We start from the raw sequence: 24617 nt of genomic DNA on the forward strand, positions 1-24617 counted from the left end.
GAGAACGTGCACAGCTCATGGCTGGAGTGTCTGGCACCGGCACGGCACCTCCCGGAGCCTTTCCGACAGTGGGATCGCACGCAGTGATGGTTGGCTGGATCTGGCTTGGGAAGGGTTCACACATTCTTGTTTTCCAAAAAAAGCACTGAAAAAAAATATTATTGATATTATTTATCATGTTTGTGTATTTGTTTTAATTGTATTAAGCAATCATGTAGATAAATATATAAATTTAAAGATGTATTTCTTATTTATTTATTTATTTTCTTTGGTTCCTGAGTGAAACGGTTTTCCTCTCCCTGAAGGAGCTCCTGAAGGGTTGGGGGTGCTGGGCTGTGGTGGTTTCCAGGGCAAAGGGGTCGAAACGGTGTGAGGTGGTGGGTTCAGGTCAGAGGGAGGGGTTGGGGGTGATGGGGTACGGTGGGGTGCAGGGCAGAGGGCTCGGGGGCGATGACAGGGTGCGGCGTTCAGGGGGAATGGCGTTCAATGGGTTCCAGGGCAGAGCGGTTGGAGGTGCGGGGGGGCTCCAGGTCAGAGGGATCGGGGCGCTGGGCTGCGGTGGGTTCCCGTACAGAAGGGCGGGGGCACAGGGCCGGTCCCCCCAGCCCATCCCATCCCGTCCCCGCGGGGGTCTGGCGGCTCCACCTGCCCCCCCGCGGGGCGGCCCCGGGGCCGGGCCGGGCCGGGCTCCGCCCGCCGCTGTTGGAGGCTCCGCCGGGCCGGGGCCGGTGGCGCAGAGCGGGACCCTCCCGAGCCCGCGTCCGTCCCGCTCCCGGGAGGGGAGGAGCCGGGGGGGCTCCCGGGGAGGAGCCCGGGGGGCTCCCGATGAGGCGCCGGAGGATGAACCAGCTGTACATCGGCAACCTCAGCCCCGCCGCCACCGCCCAGGACCTCCGGCAGCTCTTCGGGGAGCGGCAGCTGCCCCTGCCCGGCCAGGTCCTCCTCAAGTCCGGCTACGCCTTCGTCGACTACCCGGACCAAAACTGGGCCATCCGGGCCATCGAGACCCTCTCGGGTGAGCGACCCCCCCCCGCGCCCCCCGCATCCCCCCCCGCGCCCCCCTCATCACCCCCCCGCCGCCCCCTCCCCGGGCATCTCCCGGTCCCCCTTCCCTCCCTCCTTTCCCTCCTTCCCTCCCTCCTCCCGCCCCGGCTCTTCCCGACCTCGCCTCTATTTTTCGCTGATTTTTTTCTCCGATTTTATTGGGAGCCCCCGGGGCGCGGCGCCCCCCGCCCCGCCGCCCCGCCGCCCCCCGCGGCCCCCCGGGGACCCGATTACGAGGTGCCCAACCCCAACTCCCCGGGGGCGCCGAGCGGGGGGGGCCGGGGGGCCGGGGGGTGCGGGGGGCGCGGGGACAGCCCAGGAGGGCCGGGGGTTTGGGATGCGGTGGGATCCGATGGGGTGGGATGGGGTGGGACGGGATTTGGTGGGGGGATGCTGCTCTGCCCCATCCCGGGGGGATGCTGAGCGCCCCGCTGTCTCCGCAGGGAAAGTGGAGCTGCACGGCAAAGTGATGGAAGTGGATTATTCCGTGCCCAAAAAGCTCAGGTAACCCCGCGCCGTCACCCCCGGACTCCCCCCGATGCCTGTCTCCATCCCAGCGGGACGGGGGGCGCGCCGGGCGCTCCGGGAGCTGGGATGCGGGGGACGGGGGGGGGCGGGGGAGCCCCGTCGGTTTTACTTTCGCTCCGGAGCGCAGAGCGTAGGGGGGGAAGGAGCTACCGGCCCACGGCCGCGTTCCCACGGGTGGGCACCCCCGTGATGCCCCCTCTCCCACGCTCCCCACCGCTCCCGGGGAAAACAGCCGCTTATTTAGCAGGAAAACACGAGAAAACCCCTTTCCTCCCACTTTCCGTGGCGTGGACGGAGGTTTCCCCAGCAGCGCAGCCACCCGCACCCTAAGCCTCATTATTTTTAGTCGGTAATTAATCAATTTTCCCTCTCCAAGCATCTCATCCCCCCTTTATCCAGCCGGAGAACCCCAAAACCCGAAGCGTTTTCTATTTAACGTATCGCGGCGAGCGCGCCCTCTCATTTCCATCAGGTGCCCGAGGCCGGGCTGATGGGCACACGCGTTCCGCAGGGAAAACAAACCCCGGGACCGTGTGGCGTAGCCTCATCCCGAGGTTTATTCCCCTCCGTCATGTGTCAGGATAAAAGGGGACAAAAAAACCCCATGGGCTGCTCCGGGCGGGTAATTTGGCGCCGCTTGGCGCGGAGGCTTGGCCTGGGCCGGGAGGTGGGGTACGGATTTGGCCCGGGATTGCTGCTGGGGTATTAATTTGGAAATGACGGGGGGGTTGGAAATGCTGTTGTGTAATTGAGGCTTACGGGGGGGGGATGGCTCGTGCCCGGCATCACGTGTGCCGGAGTGGGATTTCGTCTTCGGCAGGGATCGCACGCTCCCTACCTTCAAAAACCCATCAAAACGAGCCCCCCAGACATCCCCAGGTGTGGTATTTCTGAGCTAAACCTCTGCAGCAGCCTCAGGTTGGGCTGGCGGTGACTTTGGAAGAGGGATGGAGCCAGAAATTGGGAGTTTGGGGCGATAGTACAGAGCCAGGGCTCGACCTTTACCATGTAGCAGGGGATGTAAACAAGGAATTCATCTTTAAATTCTCCTTCGGGGCTGGGGTGCGCCTGCTTTTCCTCCCAAGTTTTAAAATTTAAAAAAAAGCCTTTTAACCGGCCCAGAAATAAATACTGATTTATTTTACATCGCTCTGTGTTCAACTGGCTGCAAGTTTTCTATTCCCAAGTTTCTTCCAATTATTGAGATCTAATTTAAACTGTTGCCTTTTTACGCCCAGCTCAAAAAATATATCCTGCTAATTTATATTAATATCCCCAGTTTGGGGGGCTGTGCCTTGACTCAGTAGATTATAGATTTTATTTTTGTAATGTGATTTTTGGCAGGGGACGGAGCCTCACGTGGTCGTGTTTATTCCCCCCCCCCACCTTTACATTTGTAGAAAATCCAATTTTTATGGTCGGGGTTGAGTCCTGGAGAGATGCTGAGATTTCAGGGAGTGAAATGGTAGAAATCCCCCAGTTACTGAAATGAATTTGGGGTTATTGGTTTGGAGAAGCTGAGCTGGGTTGGCTCTCATCCCTTGGCACTCCTGCGTCACGGGGATGTGAGGAGGTGCCGATGCCCGACTTCACCTGAACGCTTAATTTTTACATTAAAATCTCATACAGATCTCTGCCATCAATAGATTCATATACATATAAATACATTTGGATAAGGAACTGGCTGGAAAACCCCTGGGACATCTGACCATGGGAAGTAGGGAAGGGAATTCCTCGAGGGGAGGTGCTGGCAGAGGGGTTGTTTCTGTTTCTCCGAAGGCAGGAATTAAATGTGACAGTGGTGGGAAGGAGCCTGAATCCTGCCCAGCCCATCGAGTCACATCCCACAGGTTTAAAATCAGCCCTTCTGCTGCCATCCCAGTGGTCTGGGCTCCTGTAGGAAGTATCCAACAGCCTCACCATTTTTTTTTTTTTTACCCTTGTATATGTTGGATTGTGCTTTGGGGAATTAAAGAAAAAAAATCACTTTATATTTTAACCAACATTTTCAATTTTTATTCCCTGCAGGAGCAGGGAATACTTTTATTTGCTTGAAGCAATCCCACTCCAAGAGTATTTTGCTTTTGGAGCGTGGCCGTGGGGAAAGTAACAAGCATCTTCCTCCTTAAAGATTGGTTGTGTATTCCTAAAATCTTAAAAAAATCATGTTAATGGAAAAGGAAGATAGAAAAGAAAGAACAAACAAAGTTATATAAAGAAAGAGCATTTTAGAAAAATAAAAATGTGAAAAATGGGAAGTAAAACTCAGCTAACCCAGTGCTGACTTTTATACAAGAATTGTATTAATATGAGGAGTTTAAAAAGTAGCAGAGCTCCAGTTATTGTCCCCAAAACAGTCAAATTTGGAGGGTTTTGGTTGTGAAGGTGTCTTTTAATTTGTGCTTGTGCCGTAATTGTCAGAAATGAGAAAAGAAAGCACGAGGGAGATGTGAAGAGCAGTGAGTGGAGCCTGGAATTCACTGTAATATTAAATGATTATATACAAATACCTTATTATGTCTAAAACTCGGGTGGTTTTGTCCCAGATAAAGGTGGTTGGAGGGGGAGCAGTGCCTGTGCCTGCCTGAGTGGCTTTGCTGGGGGTGATTTTATGGCACTTTCTCCTGTTTCAAAAATAATTACCTTTAAATAATTCTCTTTTGAGCATCAATTCATTTCTCGTTTCTGTGTGGTTTTGCTTTATTGGTTATTTACTTATTTCCCTGTGTTTTTCAACCCAGAAATTTTGGTGGTGTTAAAGCTGGGGATAAATATCCAAGCCCTTTGTTCTTCCTCTTGACACCCCAGCTTTGCTTTCCTTATCAATAATTGCTCGTCGTTAGTGAGCTGCTTAATTAGCAGAGAGGAATTCCCCTTGCTTTGGCAGGAAAAGCCCCTGGAACCTCCCCACGTGTGTCTGGAAATGCTCCTGGGAGCAGAAAATTGAATTTGGGGTGCTAGAAGTGAGGCTGCTCTCAGTTGTAATCCTGTATCCTTCAAGAGATACATTTAAAAACTTTTAATATGTTACATATTGATACAAATTAATAATGTATAGTGGTGTGTTTAAAGTATTTGGCATCTTTTATGTAGATATAAATAAAAGATATGACATGTATAAAGACAATATATAAAAGGTACATATGTATATTTTATAAGTATAGAAATATACTTCTAATACCTATTTTTCTATGATATGTGTGGACTAGATGAGCACTAAACTTCAAACCCAAACTATTCTATGATTCTATATTTATGCATGTTTATATGAAACATTCACATAAAGATACTAAATTACATAAAATACACAAAATATTCCTATATAATGTATAAAATTTTTAAGGACATATTTATGTACAAAGAGAGACTTTATATATATATATATATATATATATATATATATATATATATTTTTTTTTTTTTTTTTTAATATATAGACATACATATGAAGTTGTCAGGGCAATGTTGGTCACATCCAGGATGGGAAACCCCCCTCCTGCTGCCCACTGGATGTGTGCCCAGTTTCCCATAGGTCTGGGATGCTGTTCCAAATGGAGCTGGCCAGGAGGATCCCCTTGAAACTGATCCTTTCCCAGAATCCAGCGCTGGCTCTGGACAGGGGTGACGCCAGTGCTTGTTTTATTTTATTTTATTTTTATTTTATTTTATTTTATTTTATTTTATTTTATTTTATTTTTTATTTGCAGGTGTGGGTGAACTGGGAGTTGGTGGTCTTTCAGTTTTGGTTTTCTTTAGATTCCTTTCCATGCAGGTCTTTGCTTCCATTAATATTTTATCCCTTCTTTCCCCTGTTTTTTCCTCCCATTTCCCTTCCCTGATTTCTTTTCCCCCCTTCTTTTTCCTCCCATTCTTCCCCAGCTCTTTTTCCACCTCTTTCTTTCCTCCTTCTTCCCCCCCATTATTTTCTTCCCATTTCTTCCTCTTCTCTTCTTTCCCCTATTCCCCCCTCTTCTTTTCTCCCCCTTTCTTTTCTCCTTCTTCTTTTCCCCTTTCTTTTTTCTTTTTCTCTGCCTTTCTTTTTCCCCCTTTTCCCCTCTTCTTTTCCCTCTTCTTTTTCCCTTCATTCCCCCTTTTTCCCCCACCTTCTTCCCCCCTTCTCTCTCTTTCTTTCTTTCTTTCTTCTTTCTTTCTTTCTTTCTTTTTCTTTCTTTCTTTCTTTCTTTCTTTCTTTCTTCTTTCTTTCTTTCTTTCTTTCTTTCTTTCTTTCTTTCTTTCTTTCTTCCTTCCTTCCTTCCTTCCTTCCTTCCTTCCTTCCTTCCTTCCTTCCTTCCTTCCTTCCTTCCTTCCTTCCTTCTTCCTTCCTTCCTTCCTTCCTCCTTCCTTCCTTCCTTCCTTCCTTCCTTCCTTCCTTCCTTCCTTCCTTCCTTCCTTCCTTCCTTCCTTCTTCCTTCCTTCCTTCTTCCTTCCTTCCTTCCTTCTTCCTTCCTTCCTTCCTTCCTTCCTTCCTTCCTTCCTTCCTTCCTTCCTTCCTTCCTTCCTTCCTTCTTCCTTCCTTCCTTCCTTCCTTCCTTCCTTCCTTCCTTCCTTCCTTCCTTCCTTCTTCCTTCCTTCCTTCCTTCCTTCCTTCCTTCCTTCCTTCCTTCCTTCCTTCCTTCCTTCCTTCCTTCCTTCCTTCCTTCCTTCCTTCCTTCCTTCCTTCCTTCCTTCCTTCCTTCCTTCCTTCCTTCCTTCCTTCCTTCCTTCCTTCCTTCCTTCCTTCCTTCCTTCCTTCCTTCCTTCCTTCCTTCCTTCCTTCCTTCCTTCCTTCCTTCCTTCCTTCCTTCCTTCCTTCCTTCCTTCCTTCCTTCCTTCTCCCTCTTCTTTTCACCTTTCCTTTTCCCCCTCTCTCTCCTTTTCCCCTCTCTTCTTTTCCACTCTTCTTTTCCCCCTTCTTTTTCCCCCACCTTCCTTTCCTCCTTCCTTTTCCCCTTCTCTTTTATCCCTTTTCCTTCTTTTCCCCTTCTTTCTTTCTTTCCCCCCTTCTTTCCATCCCCCCACCCTTTCCATTTATCTATTTCCCGTCCTTTTTATCCCCTCCTTTTTTTTTTCCCTTCCTTTTTTGTACCTTCTCCTTTCCCCCCTCCTCTCCCGCACCCTTTTGTTTTCCCCCGTTAATCCGCCGGGGCGGTGACAGATGGGCCGCGATTCCCGTCCATCCCCATTGTTGATCCACGCACGGGGCTGGAGCTCTCCGGTGCTGCCCGGGCCTTTCCCAACGAGGGATTTTCATTCTTTAAGAGCAAAGCCCCCGGGCCGGGAGGGGAACTGGAGCAGCCGCAGCCTCCACGCTCCTGGCAACTGGTGGAAACTGGGGCAGCCCTTTAATGCTCACCCAGCGCTCACGGAGCTGCTGCTCCGCAGGATCCGCTGCTGGGTGGGCTTGGGCGACAGCAAAACTCCTCCAGGACAGCCCCAATAGATGCAGAAAATATATATAATAATGAGCAATCACAAATCCAGCAGCCACTTTCTTCCCCGCCCGGTCAGGCTGGCTCAGGCTCTGAGCTGCTGGGTCTGGGAAATTCAGCTGGGACAGAGTTTGGTCCCTGCCTGATGATGGGAATCATTTTTTTGTAGATGTTTTCTTGCCTGGAACAAACATTTCATAAAGCAGGTAGAGCCCCCACTGGGTTTTCAGCATGTTTACTCTTTGCCTTTTTTCCCCCAGTTCTCTTGAAAATTGATTTTAATGGAAAACAGGAGGTTGCAGAGCGTGTTTTCTCTGCCCTCAGCACTGATCTGAGGTGGAAGGTGATAAAATCCCTTTAAGGTTTATTATAGTAAGATATTACAAAGCATGGGTAGGAAAAAATCTGTGTTTTTTAGGGCAGAGAGTGCTGAAGCCATCCCTTATATTCCATTGTATTAATGATATACCATTATATATTATTTTTCTATATTATTGTATGATATTATTCTATAGCATTATATTGCTATATTATTTTATTATTGGATTATTTTTTGAGGTTTTATTATTACATTATAGAGCTTATATTGAAGCCAGCTTGTTTCTAGTTCCCAAATTCTTATGGGAGACAAAGCCCCTCTGGAGCTTCACCTTCACTAAGGGATGGGGGGGTGATCCATGGGGCCAACAGGGAAAATCCAGGAAGGGATTGTGGATGTTGGGCAGGGAGTTGCTGGCTCATTCCCATTTCACAACTTCATGACATTTTTATTCTTGTCCTTCTGTGTCCCGGGATTTCGAGGGGGTTGTTACCCACTCTTTCCCTGGGAGCCATGCTGGAAAAGGGGGGATTGTGCCAAAACCCCCTCAATCCTCCTGATCCTGGGGAATAAGCCCCAAGTTTTAAGGCTTTCCTGTTTTACTGCATGATTTCAGCAAGTGCAGGTAGCAGGCGCGTGGCAGTGGTGATGCTGGCAGGGGCATGGGTGGCTGGGGGTTTTCCATCCCCTTTCCCTGCAGGATTGTGATGCCAGCCCCACGGTTCTGCTCTGATGGATGGGTGAGAGGACACCCAGCTCCATCCTGGATTATTTCATGAGCCCACTTTACCTCCTCACTCACTGCTCAATCCTCCCTGTGCTGCCGGCAGCTCGCGGTACCCAAACCCTGCTCTGGGGTGGGGGAGCTGCTTCCTCCTCGAGCAGGAGGTGAGCAGGACTAGTTTGGGATCAATTTAGAAGGGAAAAAAGCAGGTGAACCTGGTTTCATCAGCCCTTGAAGCTGCTGAGGCAGCGAGGTGGGTGTGTGGAGGGAGGGGAGAGCCAGAGGGCTGCAGCGCTCCAGGTTATCTCAGGGCACTCACTACAGCAGTGCCAGTTCCATCACACAGTTGAGTGTTTTTCCCCCATCTGGTTATTAGGATTTATTTCATTCCTTAAATTCCCACCGGTCTGCTGCAAAACAGGGTGGGTGAAACGTGGCCATCATGAGCTCCTGTGCTGGCATACTGTGCGTGCCCTGGGGTCAGTCCCTGGGGTTTGGGAGAGAAGGGGAAAATGGAACTAAAATAAAAACAAAAATCAAAATAAAGGGGATTTCTGCCACAAAGTTCTTCTGGGAGTGGTGTTGGTGAAGAATGGCCCATGCCCTAGCCCTGGGAATAACTCATCCATCTGTCATGGCTCCAGATGTACGTCCATGGCTCCAGCAGTGATGGCTGTGTGTGGCCCAGCACTGCTTCAACCAGGTGTGGAGTTACAAGAGCCATAAGCACGCCCAGTAGGAATAATAACCTTATCTTAAATGCTGAGTGGTGATGCTGAGCTGCTGGGAATCCTGCCCACGGGAGCTGAAGCCTGAGTGCCCTTTGGGTGTCTTTAGGTGCTCTGCACTGGTTTGGATAGATGTTGGAAGTGGGAATATGCTGTCATGTCCCGTTGGGAAGTGGGTTTATGTGGCACCTGCTGTGATCTTTCTGTTGGGGTGTTTTAGGAGGTGGACCAGGAGGATTAGGCAGCGCCTGGGGAGACCAGGGCTGCTCTGCCTTCTCCCCTGGCACCTCCCTTGGCAGAAGAGTAGGGAAATTATGGCCCTGGAGCAATTCAGTTCAAGGCAGTGCTTTTCCAGGAGTGGCAAAGGGACCGTGTCCAGCTGCTGTGCTGGTTTCTCTTGGATGTGCCCCTTCCTAGTGCCCTGTGTCCCCTGGGCTCCTGGGCTTTGGTGACAGGTGGGCTGAGCCAAATGAACCCCAAATGGAGAGCAGCTCTTCTGTGATCCAGCCTGGGGCATCCCAGGCATCCCACACTGGGAGAGGAGCGTGGCTGTGGTGATGCTTTGTCTTGGAGCTGAGCAGTGGCACCTTGGGATGAGGTGGGTTTGGGTCTGGGAGGTGGTGGGGGTGACTGGGCAGCGTGTCCGGCTCTCTCCGATGGTTTGGGACTCGCTGGGATTTGTTCAGCCACTCTGGCCTCGCATCATCTCAGGAGTGAGGAGGTGTCTCTTGGAGCAGGCAGGAGCAGTCTCCTGGCAGCTGAGTATCCAGGCAGGACCTGGGCATCTAAAATAGACTCTCTGGGAAATGCTGGTGGGTTTTAACAGCACCCCATTTTCTGCAGTGGTCCCCGTGGGACGTTCATACTGGGAACAGCGTTGGCCACGGGCGGGTGACGAGGGCAGGAGAAGGGTTCAGGCTCTGTTCAGGCGAACAGAGCAGGATCTCCTTGGGCCAGGTCCTCCTTCCTGCCTCCTTCCTGGCCTGGGTGGGCATGGCTGGGGGTGGGACAGGACAATCCTGCTCCTCCCCTTGCAGGGATTCTGGGATTCCCAGCTGTGAAATCCCCGGTGGCAGCTGGGGACAGGAGCCTTTTCCTGAGCACACCTGCACAGGCTTTGTTGTCCCACTGACTGTGGCTGAGCAACCCCAGGAGATACCAGGCTCCCTGGTGGTTTCACCTGCTTGTCCACGGTCCTTCTCATGGGATGAGCTGTGGGGTTTGTCTTGCCCTGACAGCCCACATCTCAAAAAACATCCTTTTCCCTGCCTTTTCCTCACTGGCCCTGATGTCTGGCCCCAAATTACCCGAGGAACTCTATCTGCCAAAATTGTTGTCAGGGGCTCAGGGTTTGTCCGTGCAATGAGTTGTGAGAGCAGGGACCAGAGTTGGAAGGTCTTGTTTCCCAATGGTTGAAGATTCCTGGTGGGATCAGGTTGTTGATGTCTTCTTCCACCTCCTCCTGCCTCCTTGTCCTGCAGGATTTGGCCCAAAACCCCTGGGTGTTGCTGGCCATCAGCTGGGGCCGCCTCTGTGTTCCCATGGAACTCTCAGGCTGGTGGCACCTGTATTTCCAAGCATCCTCCTTGAACTGATCCAGGGAAAAGGAAAATGTCACAAAACCAACTTCCAGCAGCTGCTCAGCTCCTGAAACCTGGCTCTGTGTGCTGGGGGGGTGGCTTGGTCAGGAAAGCCATCCCTGGTGCTGTGGTCAGAGCTGACTGGCTCCAGGCAGGATTGGGAATGCTGATCTGGGTGGTGCTGGAATAAATCACGTGGGACTCCATTTTCTTCATGGAAATGCCATTCTTTATTCACATAACTTTTTTTTTATACAGTTTTACAGACTTTGTGTGGGACTCCCAATTGGTCAGTAGTTTTCTTGCCAATTTCTTTATTGGTTAGTAACAAGTTGTTATTCTGTATTGATTGGTCATTCAACCTCCCGATGTAGGAAAAGTTGTTTGTGAGAGAAGGTTTTCATTTTTCTAAGAGTGTAAAAACAGTTTATACAGGTGTTAGTTGTTTTTCACCTGGGAATAGATTGTTATGCTGATGAATTGCTCTCACTAGGATTGTTTTCACATGGGAACTTGCAAAGGGCTACCCTGACAAGGAGCATAGGCTTGATTTTATGAAGTCTTTCTTTATGATTTTCCTACCTTATGACAACAGGGTGGCTCGTGGCTCGGCTGGATCCTCCATGGATTGGGCTGTGTCAGAACTTCTCACTGCCCAAGCACATCTCACAGCCAGGCTGGGGAGATGTCTGGGGGCTGTTACCCTTGGGAAGCCTTGGCAGGGCTTCCTGTGCAGCCACAGCCAGGTTGGGAATGAAGCCATGGCCAGCTTGGGAATGCAACCACAGTTTGGGAATGCAACCGTAACGAGGTTGGGAATGAAACCAGGGAATGTCCAGGTTGGGAATGGAACCACGACCAGGCTGGGAGTGAGCCATGTTGTCATGTGAGTTTGGAAGTGCCACTGGACAAGGCTGGGTGTGTTGGCCATCTCCAAGCTTGGGCTTACAAGGATATTTATTTGGATTTCCCCAAGGAAAGCAGCCCCACGTTGCTGGGAAGTGGTGTGTCTCAGCTCAATGTACTTTTGGAGAGCTCCCCTCAAGGTATAGCAGGGCTGGGGGTCCTGTTCCCAGCCCAGAGCAGTGTGGGCAGGGCTGTCCATGCATCCCTGTGTGGTCATGGCTCTGCAGAGGCTCCTTTCAGGAGGTTTCCTTGGAAACCTGACAGCCAGCATGAGGAGGGAGCATTCCAGAGAGAGCTTCAGCCCCAGTGGTGACCAGGGCATGGCTGGGAGAAATGGCCTTCCCTGGGGATGAGCTGCCCTGGCTCAGTGTGGGGAAGTGGGATGCTTTGGGAAGCTGTCAACAGCTGCTGTCTGATTCCCAGAGAGGCTTTTCCCTCTGCTGTGATGTGCCTGCAGACCCTAACCCAGGGCTTTGTCTTTGCAGGAGCAGGAAGATCCAGATCCGAAACATCCCTCCCCACCTACAGTGGGAGGTAAGGAATGGCTGATCCCAAAAACATCCCGTTCATCTCCTTCTCCAGCAGCATGAGCTGTGCCCCAAACTACCCGAGGATCCACGAGCTATGCTGCTGGAGCACATGGTCTGCACATGGGCCACCCTTTAATTTCCCAGTAACCATAGGAAGGAGCATGAACTGGGCTCCAGCTCCTGCCTGCTTTTGGGTAGCAGAGCTGTGAGCCAGCTTTGAGTGCTGGGTCAGCTTTGGGATGATGGGATGCAGGTGGGTGGAGGCATTGGAGCAGGTGGGTGGTGCTGGAGGGTGTTTGTGGGTGGAGTGGGCTCCTGCCCTGCCTGCTTGGGGCCTCACCTGCCCGGTTTGCTGCTCTGTCCCCAGGTGCTGGATGGCCTCTTAGCTCAGTACGGCACGGTGGAGAATGTAGAGCAAGGTAAGATGGTCCAGCGTGGTCCTCATCCCTGCAAAATTCCCACTGCTGCTCCCAGCTTCACCCAGGCTGCAGGAAGCCCACTGGGATGTAACCTCTTTGGATAACCAGACCAGCAGCAGTGGTCTGAAATGGGTTTTGGACACAAACCCTGCTGCTGGAGGTGGACCCACCTGTCCAGTGGTGGGATGATGTGAGCCATCCATCCACCATTCCTAGGAATGTTCCTGGTCCCTGAAAAAAATTGGAAAAACGATTATCCCTGCAAGCAAAAATGAGCTGAGTGTAGCTTAGGATCCACTGGTGGGTCGGGGATGTCCAGCCTTGCATTCTGCTTGGATCCAGCCTTGGATCCAGCCCAGTCCTTGTGCTGGGGGAAAACACAGGGTGCCCAGTGTGCCATGGGACAGGCATCTCCCTCCTCCCATCCTTGCTCCAACTCTGCCTCTCTTGCTCCCCGCAGTGAACACAGACACAGAAACTGCCGTTGTCAACGTGACCTACGCCACGAAGGAGGAGGCAAAAGTGTGAGTGGGGTTTGTTTTGGTTTGCCCATGATTTCACAGCACGCCAGCTTTCCCAAGGAATCCCAGGTATCTTCCAGGCTTCTCTAAGCTGGCCCACCACTGGGCTGTCCTCTGCCTTCTCCCCTGGCATGGGAGATGGGGCAGTACAAATTAGGGGTAATTTCAGAAGCGGAAGCATGATTCCAAGCAAAACATTTTGTTTGAGTCTTGTAGAGACCTCAGTTCTGTGCTGGAGACCAGCCAGTAAGTAGTGAGCTTATTATTATTAGTGGCCAGGGTGTTTTTATATGATCAAGAGCAGATCCCGGGCAACAGGAGCTTTTGTGAGTCCATTTGCTGATGCCAAGCTTCCCATCTGAGTTGAGCCATCGTGGCATTGGATAAGTGAGGATAGAGATGGGGACAGTGATCTCTGGTCCAGGAGGGCAGAGGAGAATCCTTCTTGTGCCTCCATCCTCGGCTGGATGTGCTGTGGGCCACAGATAAACATGACATGAGTCTCTTAGAATCATGGAATCCCCTGAGCTGGAAGGGACCCACAATGATCATTGAGTCCAAATCCTGGTCCTGCAAAGACAGCCCCAAAAATCCCACCATGGTCTTGGGAGATGTGGCATTAAAGGAAGACAAAGAGTTTCCCCAACACAGCAGTGCTTAATGCTTTGGGATAAGAGGCTTTTTTGGACTTAGGAAAAGGATGGTGAAGCTGTAGAATTCCTCAGAGGATGTGGAATTCAGGCCTGGCAAGGATCTGCTTGTGATCTGTCAGCAGCAGCAGTGGGATGTGGTAGGAGCAGGGAAAGCTGAAGCCAAGCAGGGTCATGGCAGATGCTGGCATGGCCAAACGTCTCTGCTGAGGAGGGGCTTGGGGGGTGAAGAGTCCAGGTGCTGCTTCCCAGCCTCATCCACCTGGGAAGGGAGTCGGGGTTCCCAGCAGAGGGGACACCACCTGCTGCATCCTTCTCCCTGGAACAGCAGTGGTGGCTCGGAGCCACTCTGTCACCTTTGCCATGTCCACAGAGCCTGTGAGACCGTTCCCATGCTGCGTGGTAGCTCCAGGCAAGGACTTTGCCCAGGTGGAGGGGCAGGTCCCTGGGCTGCCATCCCTCCTCTGCTGGGGGGAAAAGTCATGTGCCAGCTTTGGCATGACCCACGTGGAAGGGGATGACATCCCACCAGGTTACGGAGCTTGCTCCTCGTGGGAAAAGCGTGGGGCTCTGTCTTCCCGTGGCCACCTTCTCCAGACTGGGGAGGGAGGAAGATGCAAGTTGGGAACAATGTTCTAGGTGTGGTGGGAGTGCTGGAGGTATCCCCGGGGAGCCCCTCACCACCCCCTGCATCTCCCTGCCTCGCAGAGCAATAGAGAAGCTGAGCGACCACCAGTTTGAGAACTATTCCTTCAAGATTTCCTACATCCCGGATGAAGAGGTGAGCTCCCCTCCGCCCCCCCAGCGATCCCGCCGCGGGGGCCACTCTTCCAGGGAGCGGGGCTCCTCCCCGGGGGGCTCCTCGCAGCCCAAACAGCTCGATTTCCCACTGCGGATGCTGGTGCCCACGCAGTTTGTTGGTGCGATCATAGGAAAGGAGGGCTTGACCATAAAGAACCTTACTAAGCAAACCCAGTCCAAGTAAGTACTTCCAATGGTTTTGTTTCCTTCCCTAGGGTGCTGTAGGTCCCAGCTCGGGTTCTCCCTGCACTGGGGGCTTTGGCGTGCCAGCCACTGCTGATTTCTTGGGGTGCAGCCTTCAGGGGGTGGTGGCAGAGCTCAGGTGCTAAACCATTCCTGCTGGCCAGGGTGGTCTGGGTGCGGCAAGAGGGGGATGCCCACTGGAAAAGGCCCGGAATGACTTCCTAAAGCCTCATGAAAACAGCTGGGGATGAGGCTTTAGGGGAGAAACGGCAAGTTTGGGGATAAAATCCTAAAGGTGAATCCTCAGTGCAGTGGTCTTTGTTCTTGGGATTTGCTCATCCTGCAACATCCCATGTGGGCTAGAGCTGTTGAGGGGAAAGGGACACTGTGGGAGCACTGCCACGAGAAGGATGGGCTTTTGTAACTGTTTGAAGCCTGTTTTAGCTATTAACGTGTTTATTTTTGAACTAAAAAAGGAAAAAAAAAAAAAAAAAAAAAAAGTGGAGTTGTCTTGCCAAAGTTTTCCATGTTTCTCTTGTTGCTATTCTCCTGATCTCACTGCTCATTATCTGCATGGTTTTCCTGCATGGTTTGTTCCTGCCCAGGTGTGTTTGTGTTTAACCCAAAGCTGTCTTCTCCTGTGCTCATCATCCTGAACCTGGTGATCCCATGGGACGTAGGACTCCTGTCCCAGAGCATCCTAGTTCTCAGAGGAGTTTTTAGAGGCAAATCTCTGGTAGTAGTGTGGCTGGAGGTAGAAAGAGGAGCCAAACCCTGGCGCTGGGTTGGTAGGAAGAGGTTTGTATGGAAAGGGGGCAGAGGAGTTAGGGAGAGGAGCTCTTGGAGCCTGGCTCGCCCCAGGGCGTGGCCACCTGGTAGCCGTGAGCAGATCCTGGTTGGCTGCAAGCCCTTCTCCAGGTGAGTCCTGGTGGGATGAGCAGCAGTTGTAGCTGTGTCCTCACCACCCAAGAATGCAATTTGCCCTTTCCAAGCCCTGAGCCTAACAAGGAAGGTGGGAAGGTGCCAGTTTCTCCCAGCCATGAAACCAAATGCTGTTGCTTGGAGCAGTTTCTGCCGCTGAATTGTCCCTCCTTGTGGGGTGGCTCTGTGTGCCTGCCCTGAAGATTTGGTGCAGTGGAGGAAGGTCCTGCTCAGTGCTCTGTCCTCTCCTGCCCTGCCTACAGTGAGGCACTACCTCTGCTCAGGCTTGGGCGAAGGGGACCTCAAGAATCCATCCCAGGCAGTCACAGGAGCCCCTGTTCTTCGCTTTGGGTGTCATCTCACACTCTGTCCCTGCCCAGGCCACCCTCATCTGCCGGCGATGATCTGAGGGTGGCATCCTGTTGCTCGGCCCCTGCTCCTCCCCAGAGCAATGTTGGCTTCTGGATTCCTCTGGTCACGTTGGATTTCACTCTTGGTTCCACACACAGAGATCCCAAAGATGTTTCTGAGCCCCAGGAGGCAAAACTGTCCCCAGGCTGAGCCATCTTTTTCCATGAAGAAACCTAGACTAAGAGCCCACCCCACGAGGTGACCTTCCACAGCCCTTGGACCTCCAGGAGAGGATCATGGCTACCCAGCAGCAATGGGACCGGGATAACCCTACAGGCACACTGTATTGTCCACCAGGAGAGGGCTGTCCCTCATGGCAACCACTCCCTGAAGCATTCCCAGCCCCCCATAAGGTCTCTTGGAGGCTTTTCCTGCTGCACCGTAGGCAAACTCTGTCCCCCCAGCCCTGGTCATCCCTCCCTGCAGCACCTGGTGATGGGGTGAAGGCACTGAAAGTCCCCTTCTCCATCCTCCTGTTGGACTGGAGCAGTGCAGCAGTGGCACTGGGATGTGCTGGGAGCTCCAGAGCTCTCCCTTCTCCAGCTCTCCGGGGTGGGACGTGCCTGGAAGCACGGCCCCTTCCTGGCATCCCTTCTCTCTGGCAAGTGAGCTCATGCCCACACATCCAGACGTGGGATGGGTTGGTCAGCCAGGAACCTGGCTTCTGCCCCTTTCTAAGGCTTGTCCAAGGTCCTCATCACCTCGGTGCCTCCATTCAGCACTTCTGGGGCTCTTGGTCCCTCTCTGATGTGAAGGCTCAGCTGTGTTCTGCTCTCCACCGGCCTCAGCTGCTCATGGGTCTAAGGAGCTGTGTGGCTCCCATCTGTGGGGTTTCTTGGGATTCCTCATCAATTCCCCCTGCCTTGGGAGCATCAGCGTGGTCTGTCATCGCCTGATGTGGCCGTCATGACGTGTTCGCTCTGTCCCTGGCAGAGGAGTGGCAGCAAGTGTCCCTGTACCCGCTGGGAACGGATCCTCCAGGCCAGCCTGAGGGAGCTCCGTGGCTGGGAGCACCAACTGAAGCCACGGGAGATCTGGAGAGATGGAGCCTACAAAGGGAATGACACTGTCTTCCCTCCCTGTTCAGTGCTTGGATGGAACCGCTCTGGGGTCCCTTTGGAGCGGTCGGGGTTGGCCCTGCCCTTCCCTCAGGGAAAGCTCGCCCAGCTGCTCCCCTTCCACCATCCGTGTTCCATCGTGCTGGGTCTTGAAGAGTTGGCCTGTGCAAACCCACCTGGACCCCGCAGCGTCCCAGCATGGCACTGTGTGGTGACTCTGCCCCGCAGCCCTCGGCCTGGCACGTGCAGCAGCACCCTGGATGATCCCGTCGGGACAGGACCTCGGAGGTGTGGCCGGAGGGGACCCGCCGTGTCGGAGCTGAGCGCTGGCAGCATTCTGGAGTGGCTGAGCTGCCGCTACCGCGCCTGCTCGGAAGATCTGGCCCTGGCTGCAGCAGTGACAGGGACACCAAGGTGGTGGCCGATGGCAGGATGGCCGCGTGGCATCACCCTCCGGTGGGAAGAGCGCGTGGATCGCGCGGAGAAGACAGAAAAGTTCTTCCCCCTGTTGCCCAAGGCGCGTGGTTGAGGTGCGGGAGTCTCCTACCCTGCTTTCCTCTCTCCCTCTCTCTCAGGGCTTTGCCAGGTACGGTTGAGCGTGAGGAGCGAGCTGGAGGCCGTGCCTCCTCCCGCCATGAGCTGAGGGAGGACCAGAGGAGTAGAGCACGGTCCCTGCCGCTGCGCACGGGAGCCTTCTGGTCTCCCCTGGAAGGGCGTGAGTACCAGCGCTGTTGTTGCCGGGTGCCTCCGTGTCGTGACAGACGCTGCCCACGGGTAAGTGCTCTCTGTCCCGAAGGACGTGGTCGCTGGACAGCCTCGGGTGTTGTGCGCAGAGAGGCGGAGGTCGGCAGGGCCTCTAATCCGGTCTCCTGCTCCAAGCGGGACTGGCGTCAGAGACGATAGACCAGGTTGCTCAGGGCTTCGTCCAGTTGAGGTTTTGTTTTGCCCCCTCTATGCATTGGTTGATGTTGTGACACCCCTCAGCTTCCAGGACCTCGGGTCCTACAGGTGAACGTGGTCCAAATCCGATCCAAACCGCCCGAAACCAAACGCTGCCTGGGCTTGCGTGAGCCAGGTGATGGTAGACGCAGCTGAGACCCAGGTTCACCCCAAAGCTTGAGCGAGTGTTGAAATGAGTTTTCCTCAGCTCCTGAGCTCTCAAAAACCTCTGTGTGACCCCAGAGCCATCTGAGGGGCTCCTCTCTGCTGGTTGTTTCGCCGCAGGGTTGACATCCATCGGAAGGAGAACGCCGGCGCTGCCGAGAAGCCCATCACCATCCACGCCACGCCGGAGGGGTGCTCGGAAGCGTGCCGCATGATCCTGGATATCATGCAGAAGGAGGCTGATGAAACGAAATCGTGAGTGCTGCTGGCTCAGCCAAAAGCGTGGTGGGAAACGGTGGTGGTGGTCCTTCTCCTTTCCAACACATCCTTCGTACCTGTGGCTGGAAATTTCTGTGTTGTCTGACTGACTGGACCTTTAGATTTGATTTTTTAAAAATCTGTTTTAGAGCAGAAGAGATTCCCTTGAAAATCCTGGCACACAACAGCCTGGTGGGGAGGTTGATTGGCAAGGAGGGCCGCAACCTCAAGAAGATTGAGCAGGACACGGGCACAAAGATCACCATCTCCCCGTAAGTTCCTGTGACAGGACCGGGGGGAATGGCTTCCCACGGTCAGACGGCAGGGTTAGATGGGATATTGGGAAGGAATTCCTCCCTGTGAGGGTGGTAGGTTGCCCAGAGAAGTTGTGGCTGCCTGTTGCAGGCCAGGTTGGACAGGGCTTGGAGCAACCTGGGATAGTGGGAGGTGTCCCTGCCCATGGAACTGGATGCATTTTCACATCCCTTCCAACCCAAACCATTCCATGATTCCATGATTTAATGATTCAGTGAAGTCCTGGTGAACACAAGGCCACCCCATTCTGTCCGACATGGTACAAACAGTGGAGTTAAAAAACAGAGCAGCTGTGTTCTCCCGTGTGCATTCCCTATCCCAGGTGGATGTTCCTCATCCCAGGTGTCAGGCAGGGAGAGGGCGCGTGGCTCTCACACTGTCTCGTGGGGAACCCTCAGCTGTGATTTGAGTTTTCCTGGGGTTTTTCTTGACTTGAAGAAGGAATGTAACCGTGTCTCTGGGTTTTCCCGGGGGGCAGTTTGCAGGATTTGACCATCTACAACCCTGAGCGCACCATCACGGTGAAGGGCAGCACGGAGGCCTGCTCCAACGCCGAGGTGGAGATCATGAAGAAGCTGCGTGAGGCCTACGAGAACGACGTGGTGGCCGTCAACGTAAGCTCAGCCTCAGCCCTCCCGCCGTGCCTGCTCCCGCTGCAGCGGCCAGGCAGAAATTCAGAGTGGAGGTCAATGCGTTACAACAAGGGTGGGGCCTCGCCCATCACTGTGCTGAGAAGCCCAGTACTCCTCCGCCTTTCACACCTTTCTCCGTGTCTCCTTTTGCAGCAGCAGGCCAACCTGATCCCAGGACTGAACCTCAGTGCTTTGGGCATCTTCTCCACAGGGCTGTCCATGCTGCCGTCCAGCCCAGGGGCCCGAGGGGCTGCAGCTGCCACCCCGTACCACCCCTTTGCAGTAAGTGTGAGATGTTCCTGGTGCCTGGAGCTGTTGGGTTGGGGTGGACCCTGTAGCTGTAGGAGCCACCTCATGGGAAGCTCTGACTCTCAGCCATTTTGGGGAGGATGCTCATCGCAGCGGCAAAGTGGAGAGGACAGGGAATGAAGGTGGCAGCCCCCTGGGAAGATCAGCTGCATCCCTTTGTTGTGCTGAGCTGGGTTTCACCAGTGTTTAAGGACTGTCTGTGTCCCAAGGGTGCTGCTCGCTGAAGAGAGCATGGGAAAAACCATGCAGGTCTTCAGTCCTGACCCCAAGCCCACCACTGGATTGTGATGGTATGGACTGGGTTGTGCCCTGTGGGTCTAGACTTGGTGGCCACCAGAGCCCCCTGGTGTGGCCACAGGGTGTGCAGGGAACAAGCAGCCCACCCTGTACAACCACTGCCATCAGCATGGACCCTGCCCTGGCATCGCAGGGGCTGTGCTTGTGGGGTGCCAGTCTCCACCCCACCTCACAGGGGAGGGTTCTCCTTGTTCTTGGGGTGCTGAAACCTGGGCAAGGATGTTCACAACCCCTGAGGTGACAGTGGGCAGGGATGGTGCAGTGCCAGGAGAGCAGGATGGCCAAGGTGCTGCTGGAGAAGGTCCATCCCGGGTCACTGAGGCGCTGTGGGCTGCTCCATTAGTCCCTAAATAATTTATTCTGAGCTGTGCGTTAATTTACCTGTGCTGTTTTCTTTCCCTGGAATGCCAGCAGCAGAGCGGGAGGAGGAGGACGGTGAGTGCCTGGGAGGATGTGGGGGACGTGTGGTGGCTCTGGAGGGCTCCAAGAGGGTTGGTTGGTCACTCTCAGCCTGTGGAGGGAGGGTGCTGTGCCTGTGTCCACAACCTTTGAGAAACAGCTCTGGGAATTATTCATGGGTGTGATGGAGAGGTCAGGAGAGGTCTCCTGAAGGGCAGTGTTTGTTGTGGGGTCCTTCACCCCAAAGCTTTGTGTGGCCCTTTTCAAGCCCCCTGGTGAGGCCAGAAGGAGATGTTTTTTCCTGATACAAACATTAGCAGGACAAAGCCAAAAAAGCAGCAGTGGGGAGGGACTGGGGTTAACTGGGAGCTCCCATCCCCATCCCAGCCTCGTGCTGTGCCATAGGCACAGGATCTGGGCTGCAGCTCATCCTTGGATGTGCCTGCACTCTCCTGGAGGGGTTTCAGGGGATGAGGGGTGGTCGCTGTGTCCCCCGTGTCGCTCATGGTGGTGGCACTGTCCCCATGTCAGGGTGGGGGTGTTTGGGAAGGGGCTGGAACCTTGAGGACATCATTGATGTCACTGACCCTCATTTTGTCTCCCACCACAGGGCTCCTCAGCCTATCTGTCGAGTCTGTATGGAGCCCCCGCAGCTGGCGCCTTCCCCCATCAGCACCCCGTAAGTTTCCCTTCCCCAAAAGTGCCCTGGCACCTCCTGCCATGAGGTCTTCTCTTGGGCACCTTGTGGGAGGGCAGGCAAAAAGCAGGGAATGTGTGCCAGGACCACAGCCCGACCCAACAGAGCCCAGCCCAGCCCAGCTCAGCCCAACCCAGCCCACCACCTCTTCAAGCCTGGAATGCTGGCAGGGGAGAGCAACCCCCTGGTCCAGCTGTTGCCCTGACCCTCTGGCTCTTCCGTGCCCTTTCCAGCTGCCGGAGCAGGAGGTTGTGAACTTGTTCATCCCAACGCAGGCAGTGGGGGCCATCATCGGGAAGAAGGGGCAGCACATCAAGCAGCTGGCACGGTTTGCTGGTGCCTCCATCAAGGTGAGTGGGAATGAGGGGCTGGGTCAGGGCTTTGTGCCTCAGTTTTCCCTTCCCACTGCTGAGGGTAGAGAAGGGAGCCCTTGGTGAATGGTTTTGCTCCCCAGATTGGTAGAAACCCACTCCTGCAGCATCCTGATTGTCACCACTGCTCGGGTAGGGAGGTGTCTCTGCATGGGGGGTGTCCCTGCATGGGGACACATCCCACACAGGGGAGGTCTTGCCCGAGGAGGGGTCACGCTCACACTCCTTCCCCGTCCCTCCGCAGATCGCCCCGGCAGAAGCTCCGGATGCCAGCGAGCGCATGGTGATCATCACGGGGCCACCTGAGGCTCAGTTCAAGGTGCGGTGGCCACAGGGTGGGGGCTGGCTTGGGGACATGGGTAGGGACAGGGTGAGAGCATCCCTTTGGTTCCCACTGTGCCAGGGGGGCTGCCAGACATTGGCACATCATTGCCTGTGGGAATGAAGGGCACAGCAGGCCGCCTCCAGCATGCTGCCCAACACCTCTGTGTCCCTTTTGTGCTCTCTCCAGGCCCAGGGGCGAATATTTGGGAAGCTGAAAGAGGAAAACTTCTTTAACCCGAAAGAAGAAGTGAAGCTCGAAGCACACATCAAGGTGCCTTCCTTCGCTGCTGGCCGTGTCATCGGCAAAGGTGGCAAGACGGTAGGTGAGGGTGTGTGTGTCCCACCTGCCCTGGGAATAGAGAGCTGGACATGCCCTATCCATCCCCCATCCATCACATTGCCTCTTTCCGGGTGCTGTGGTATCAGTGATGTCTCAGTCCCAGCCCCGTGTCCTGGGGGTGGCTCTTGGCTGGCAGCCATCCCTAGGGGACAGGGTGTGAGCCACAGCAGCCTGGTGTCATGTCCTGGCTCAGAGCTGGGGTGGCACCAGCAGTGGAGGATTTTGGCTCTTCCCCAGCAAAACCTGGATCCCTGTCATTTGCTCCAGGTGAACGAACTGCAGAACTTAACGAGCGCAGAAGTCATTGTGCCGCGAGACCAAACCCCGGACGAGAACGAGGAGGTCATCGTCAAAATCATTGGGCACTTCTTTGCCAGTCAGGTAAGGTTTGGCCACGGCTCTCCCAACATTCCCAGTTTGAGGAAAGCTGCCAAGCACAGCATCCCCTGAACTGGTCTGAGTGGTTTCTGTGCACCTAGGGTGCACTGAAGGAGTTTTTGTCTGCATTAAAATTAAAGATTGGCTCAATTCAGCCAAAATCTGTGCCTTGGACACAGGCTGGGAATGGCTCCTGCATCCCACTTGGGTGCATCTAACCAGGCTGGGTTCATGACTGCGAGGACGTGGTGGTACCCCAAAATCTTGAGCGATGGAAGAACAAGCCAAACCCTTGCTTCAGCACATCCTCACGCATCACAGAATCACTTCCACGCTCGGCCTGGTGTTAAAAGCTGTAGAGCTGTGGTGCTGTTGTGCTTGGTGGGGGCTCAGCTCTGGTGTGGCTACCCCAGTTTCTTGCCCTCCCCCAGACTGCCCAGCGCAAGATCAGGGAAATCGTGCAGCAGGTGAAGCAGCAGGAGCACAAACACGCTCAGGGAGCCGCGGCCTCGCAGCACAGCAAGTGAGGCTCCCGCCAGCACCGCCCGATGAATGTAACCCCCGCCAGCGCCGCCGGACCCCAGCAGGTCAGGGGACACACCAAAGAGCCCCGAGCCCCCCGGCAGCGCAGAACTGCGGCACGGGGGGCTCTCTCCATCCCGCAGCTTCCGCCTTACTCCATCGCCTCCCCGCCGCTCCCCCGTCAGTTGGACTAACACAGGCAGAGAGAGGTGGTTTTTATTTTGGAATTCTCCCCAAACCTGCCCATTCCACCCCGGAGGAGCTCGCCCGGCCTGGGGGGGGGGCCCGTGGCGCTCGTTAATTTAGAATTAATATATCAATAACGAAACTAACGGCGATTTTTAAGTTTTTTAAGATTTTATTTTTTAACTCACTTTTTAAAATTTTTTTGGGGGAGGGGGCTGTTTGTTTTTAGCAAAAGCAGGCTTTTCTAGAGGTTTAACGGCAGGAGCTGGTTCATTGGTTCTCTAATGCACCGTAGAGCAGAGCTGTAGGATTGCCAGCAGGGAAAAAAATACTAAGTAAGTGTTAAAAAGCAATTTCTGAAGGGCTTTGAGAAGAGCAGGGCCTGTAGGAGCCAAGAAGATTCCTCATGTAGGAATTGTTCCTCTCCTTCACACACACCTTTTCCTCTTTACTTTGGACTCCAAAAGTGGGGTTTGCATCCGTTCTGTCCCCCCTTTCTGTCTGTCTGTCCTCTCTCCATCACTGCCCAGCACTGACATCCGTGGAAAATGATGGGCAGCACCAGCCCTGCCCGCTTTGGACTGGGATATTTGGGGAAAGATCCCTGATGCAGGGAGAGGAGGGGGAAATGGGTGGAAAAAATGGATTTACAAGAGGTTGTCAGCCCAGGGCTGGAAAACCCAACCAGCAAAATTGGCTTCAAATGAAAAACAACCCAAATAACCCTCCCGACACACACACACACACACAGAGAAAAACTACCTCAGGTTTTCGTACCTCAGCACCTTGCGCTTGTGTTGCCCTTTTAGAGATTTTTGTATGCCTTGTAAAACTGATAGTTGGAGCATTTTTTTATTTTTGTAATAAAAAAAAAACGAAACGAGTTGGAAAAATGATCTCGACCAAGTCAGCTGCGAGGTGGAAGAAGGAAACCATCCCCCATGTCCCAGAGCTCTTCCGTAGTCTCCTGCAAGCCGAGAGCCAGTGGCTGTTCCTTCGGAGAAAGCTTGAGAAATGGTTAAAAAGAACAAAAAAAAAAAAAAAAAAAAAAAAAAAAGGGAAAAATAAAAAAAGCAAAACACAATTTAAAAAAAAGGGTTTAAGCAAATCCAGGTGAGGGATGGAAGCGGTGAAAGCCGATGGGCAAGAGCAGGGATGGGAGCAGAGGTGCTGGTGCCAGTGCCGCTCCCTTGGGCTGTGAATCCGTGTTTTCCTCTACTGCAAAGTGTTCTGTGAAAACCAACCCGAGACACCAACAAAAAAGAGAAATATATCCAGCTAACCAGAGTCTGAGCCTGCTCTCTGTTGCTTTCTTTGGGGTCCCTTTTGGTGGTTGCAGCTGGGAGTTTCTCCCTGGTGCCCAATTCCCTGCTGCCAGGGAGGGAAGGGCTGGATGTGGGGTTGTAGGCATTGCCAGGTGTAGTTTGACCCTGGGATCTGGGAAGTGTTGTCATCACGAAGCCACCTCTCCCTCCCTGCACATCCCTGGATGGAACATCCAGTGGGGAAAGGCATCAAATGGGGCTGGGATGGCCTTTGGGGGCAGGGTGGGGCTGCCTGGGATGCTGACAGGTGCTGCCATGAGGGACCCCCCTTCCATGAGCCCCAGAGCCAGGTTCTTCCCTCCTACCCCTCCAGCACTGGGAATGCTGCTCCGGTGGCATCTGGGACAGCCAAAACTGCAGCCCCAAACAGGAGGAACCAAAGGGAAGGGGAAAGGACACCTAAAACATTCCCAGCTGCTGCGTCCTTGT

At 53.7% G+C, this 24617-nt stretch overlaps 1 protein-coding gene across 2 annotated transcripts; it reads left to right on the forward strand.

The window, feature by feature from the left end:
* The first annotated feature begins 736 nt into the window (after positions 1–736).
* On the forward strand, positions 737–24156 carry IGF2BP2 (insulin like growth factor 2 mRNA binding protein 2). 2 transcript variants are annotated; one of them, XM_053951430.1, is made up of 17 exons: positions 737–1015; positions 1488–1548; positions 11723–11771; positions 12135–12186; positions 12647–12710; positions 14066–14338; positions 17956–18090; positions 18243–18365; positions 18887–19022; positions 19194–19322; positions 20058–20081; positions 20656–20724; positions 20976–21092; positions 21358–21432; positions 21625–21756; positions 22045–22158; positions 22587–24156. In XM_053951430.1, exons 1-17 carry the CDS (start codon positions 826–828, stop codon positions 22680–22682), a joined length of 1839 nt encoding a protein of 612 aa, XP_053807405.1. In that variant the 5' UTR covers positions 737–825; the 3' UTR covers positions 22683–24156. The 2 variants fall into 2 exon arrangements, with proteins under 2 accessions (XP_053807405.1, XP_053807406.1); XM_053951431.1 differs by having other exon boundaries at positions 20061–20081.
* Positions 24157–24617: the final 461 nt, after the last annotated feature.

Source organism: Vidua chalybeata, chromosome 10 (assembly GCF_026979565.1).
Source record: "Vidua chalybeata isolate OUT-0048 chromosome 10, bVidCha1 merged haplotype, whole genome shotgun sequence".
NCBI lineage: Eukaryota > Metazoa > Chordata > Aves > Passeriformes > Viduidae > Vidua > Vidua chalybeata.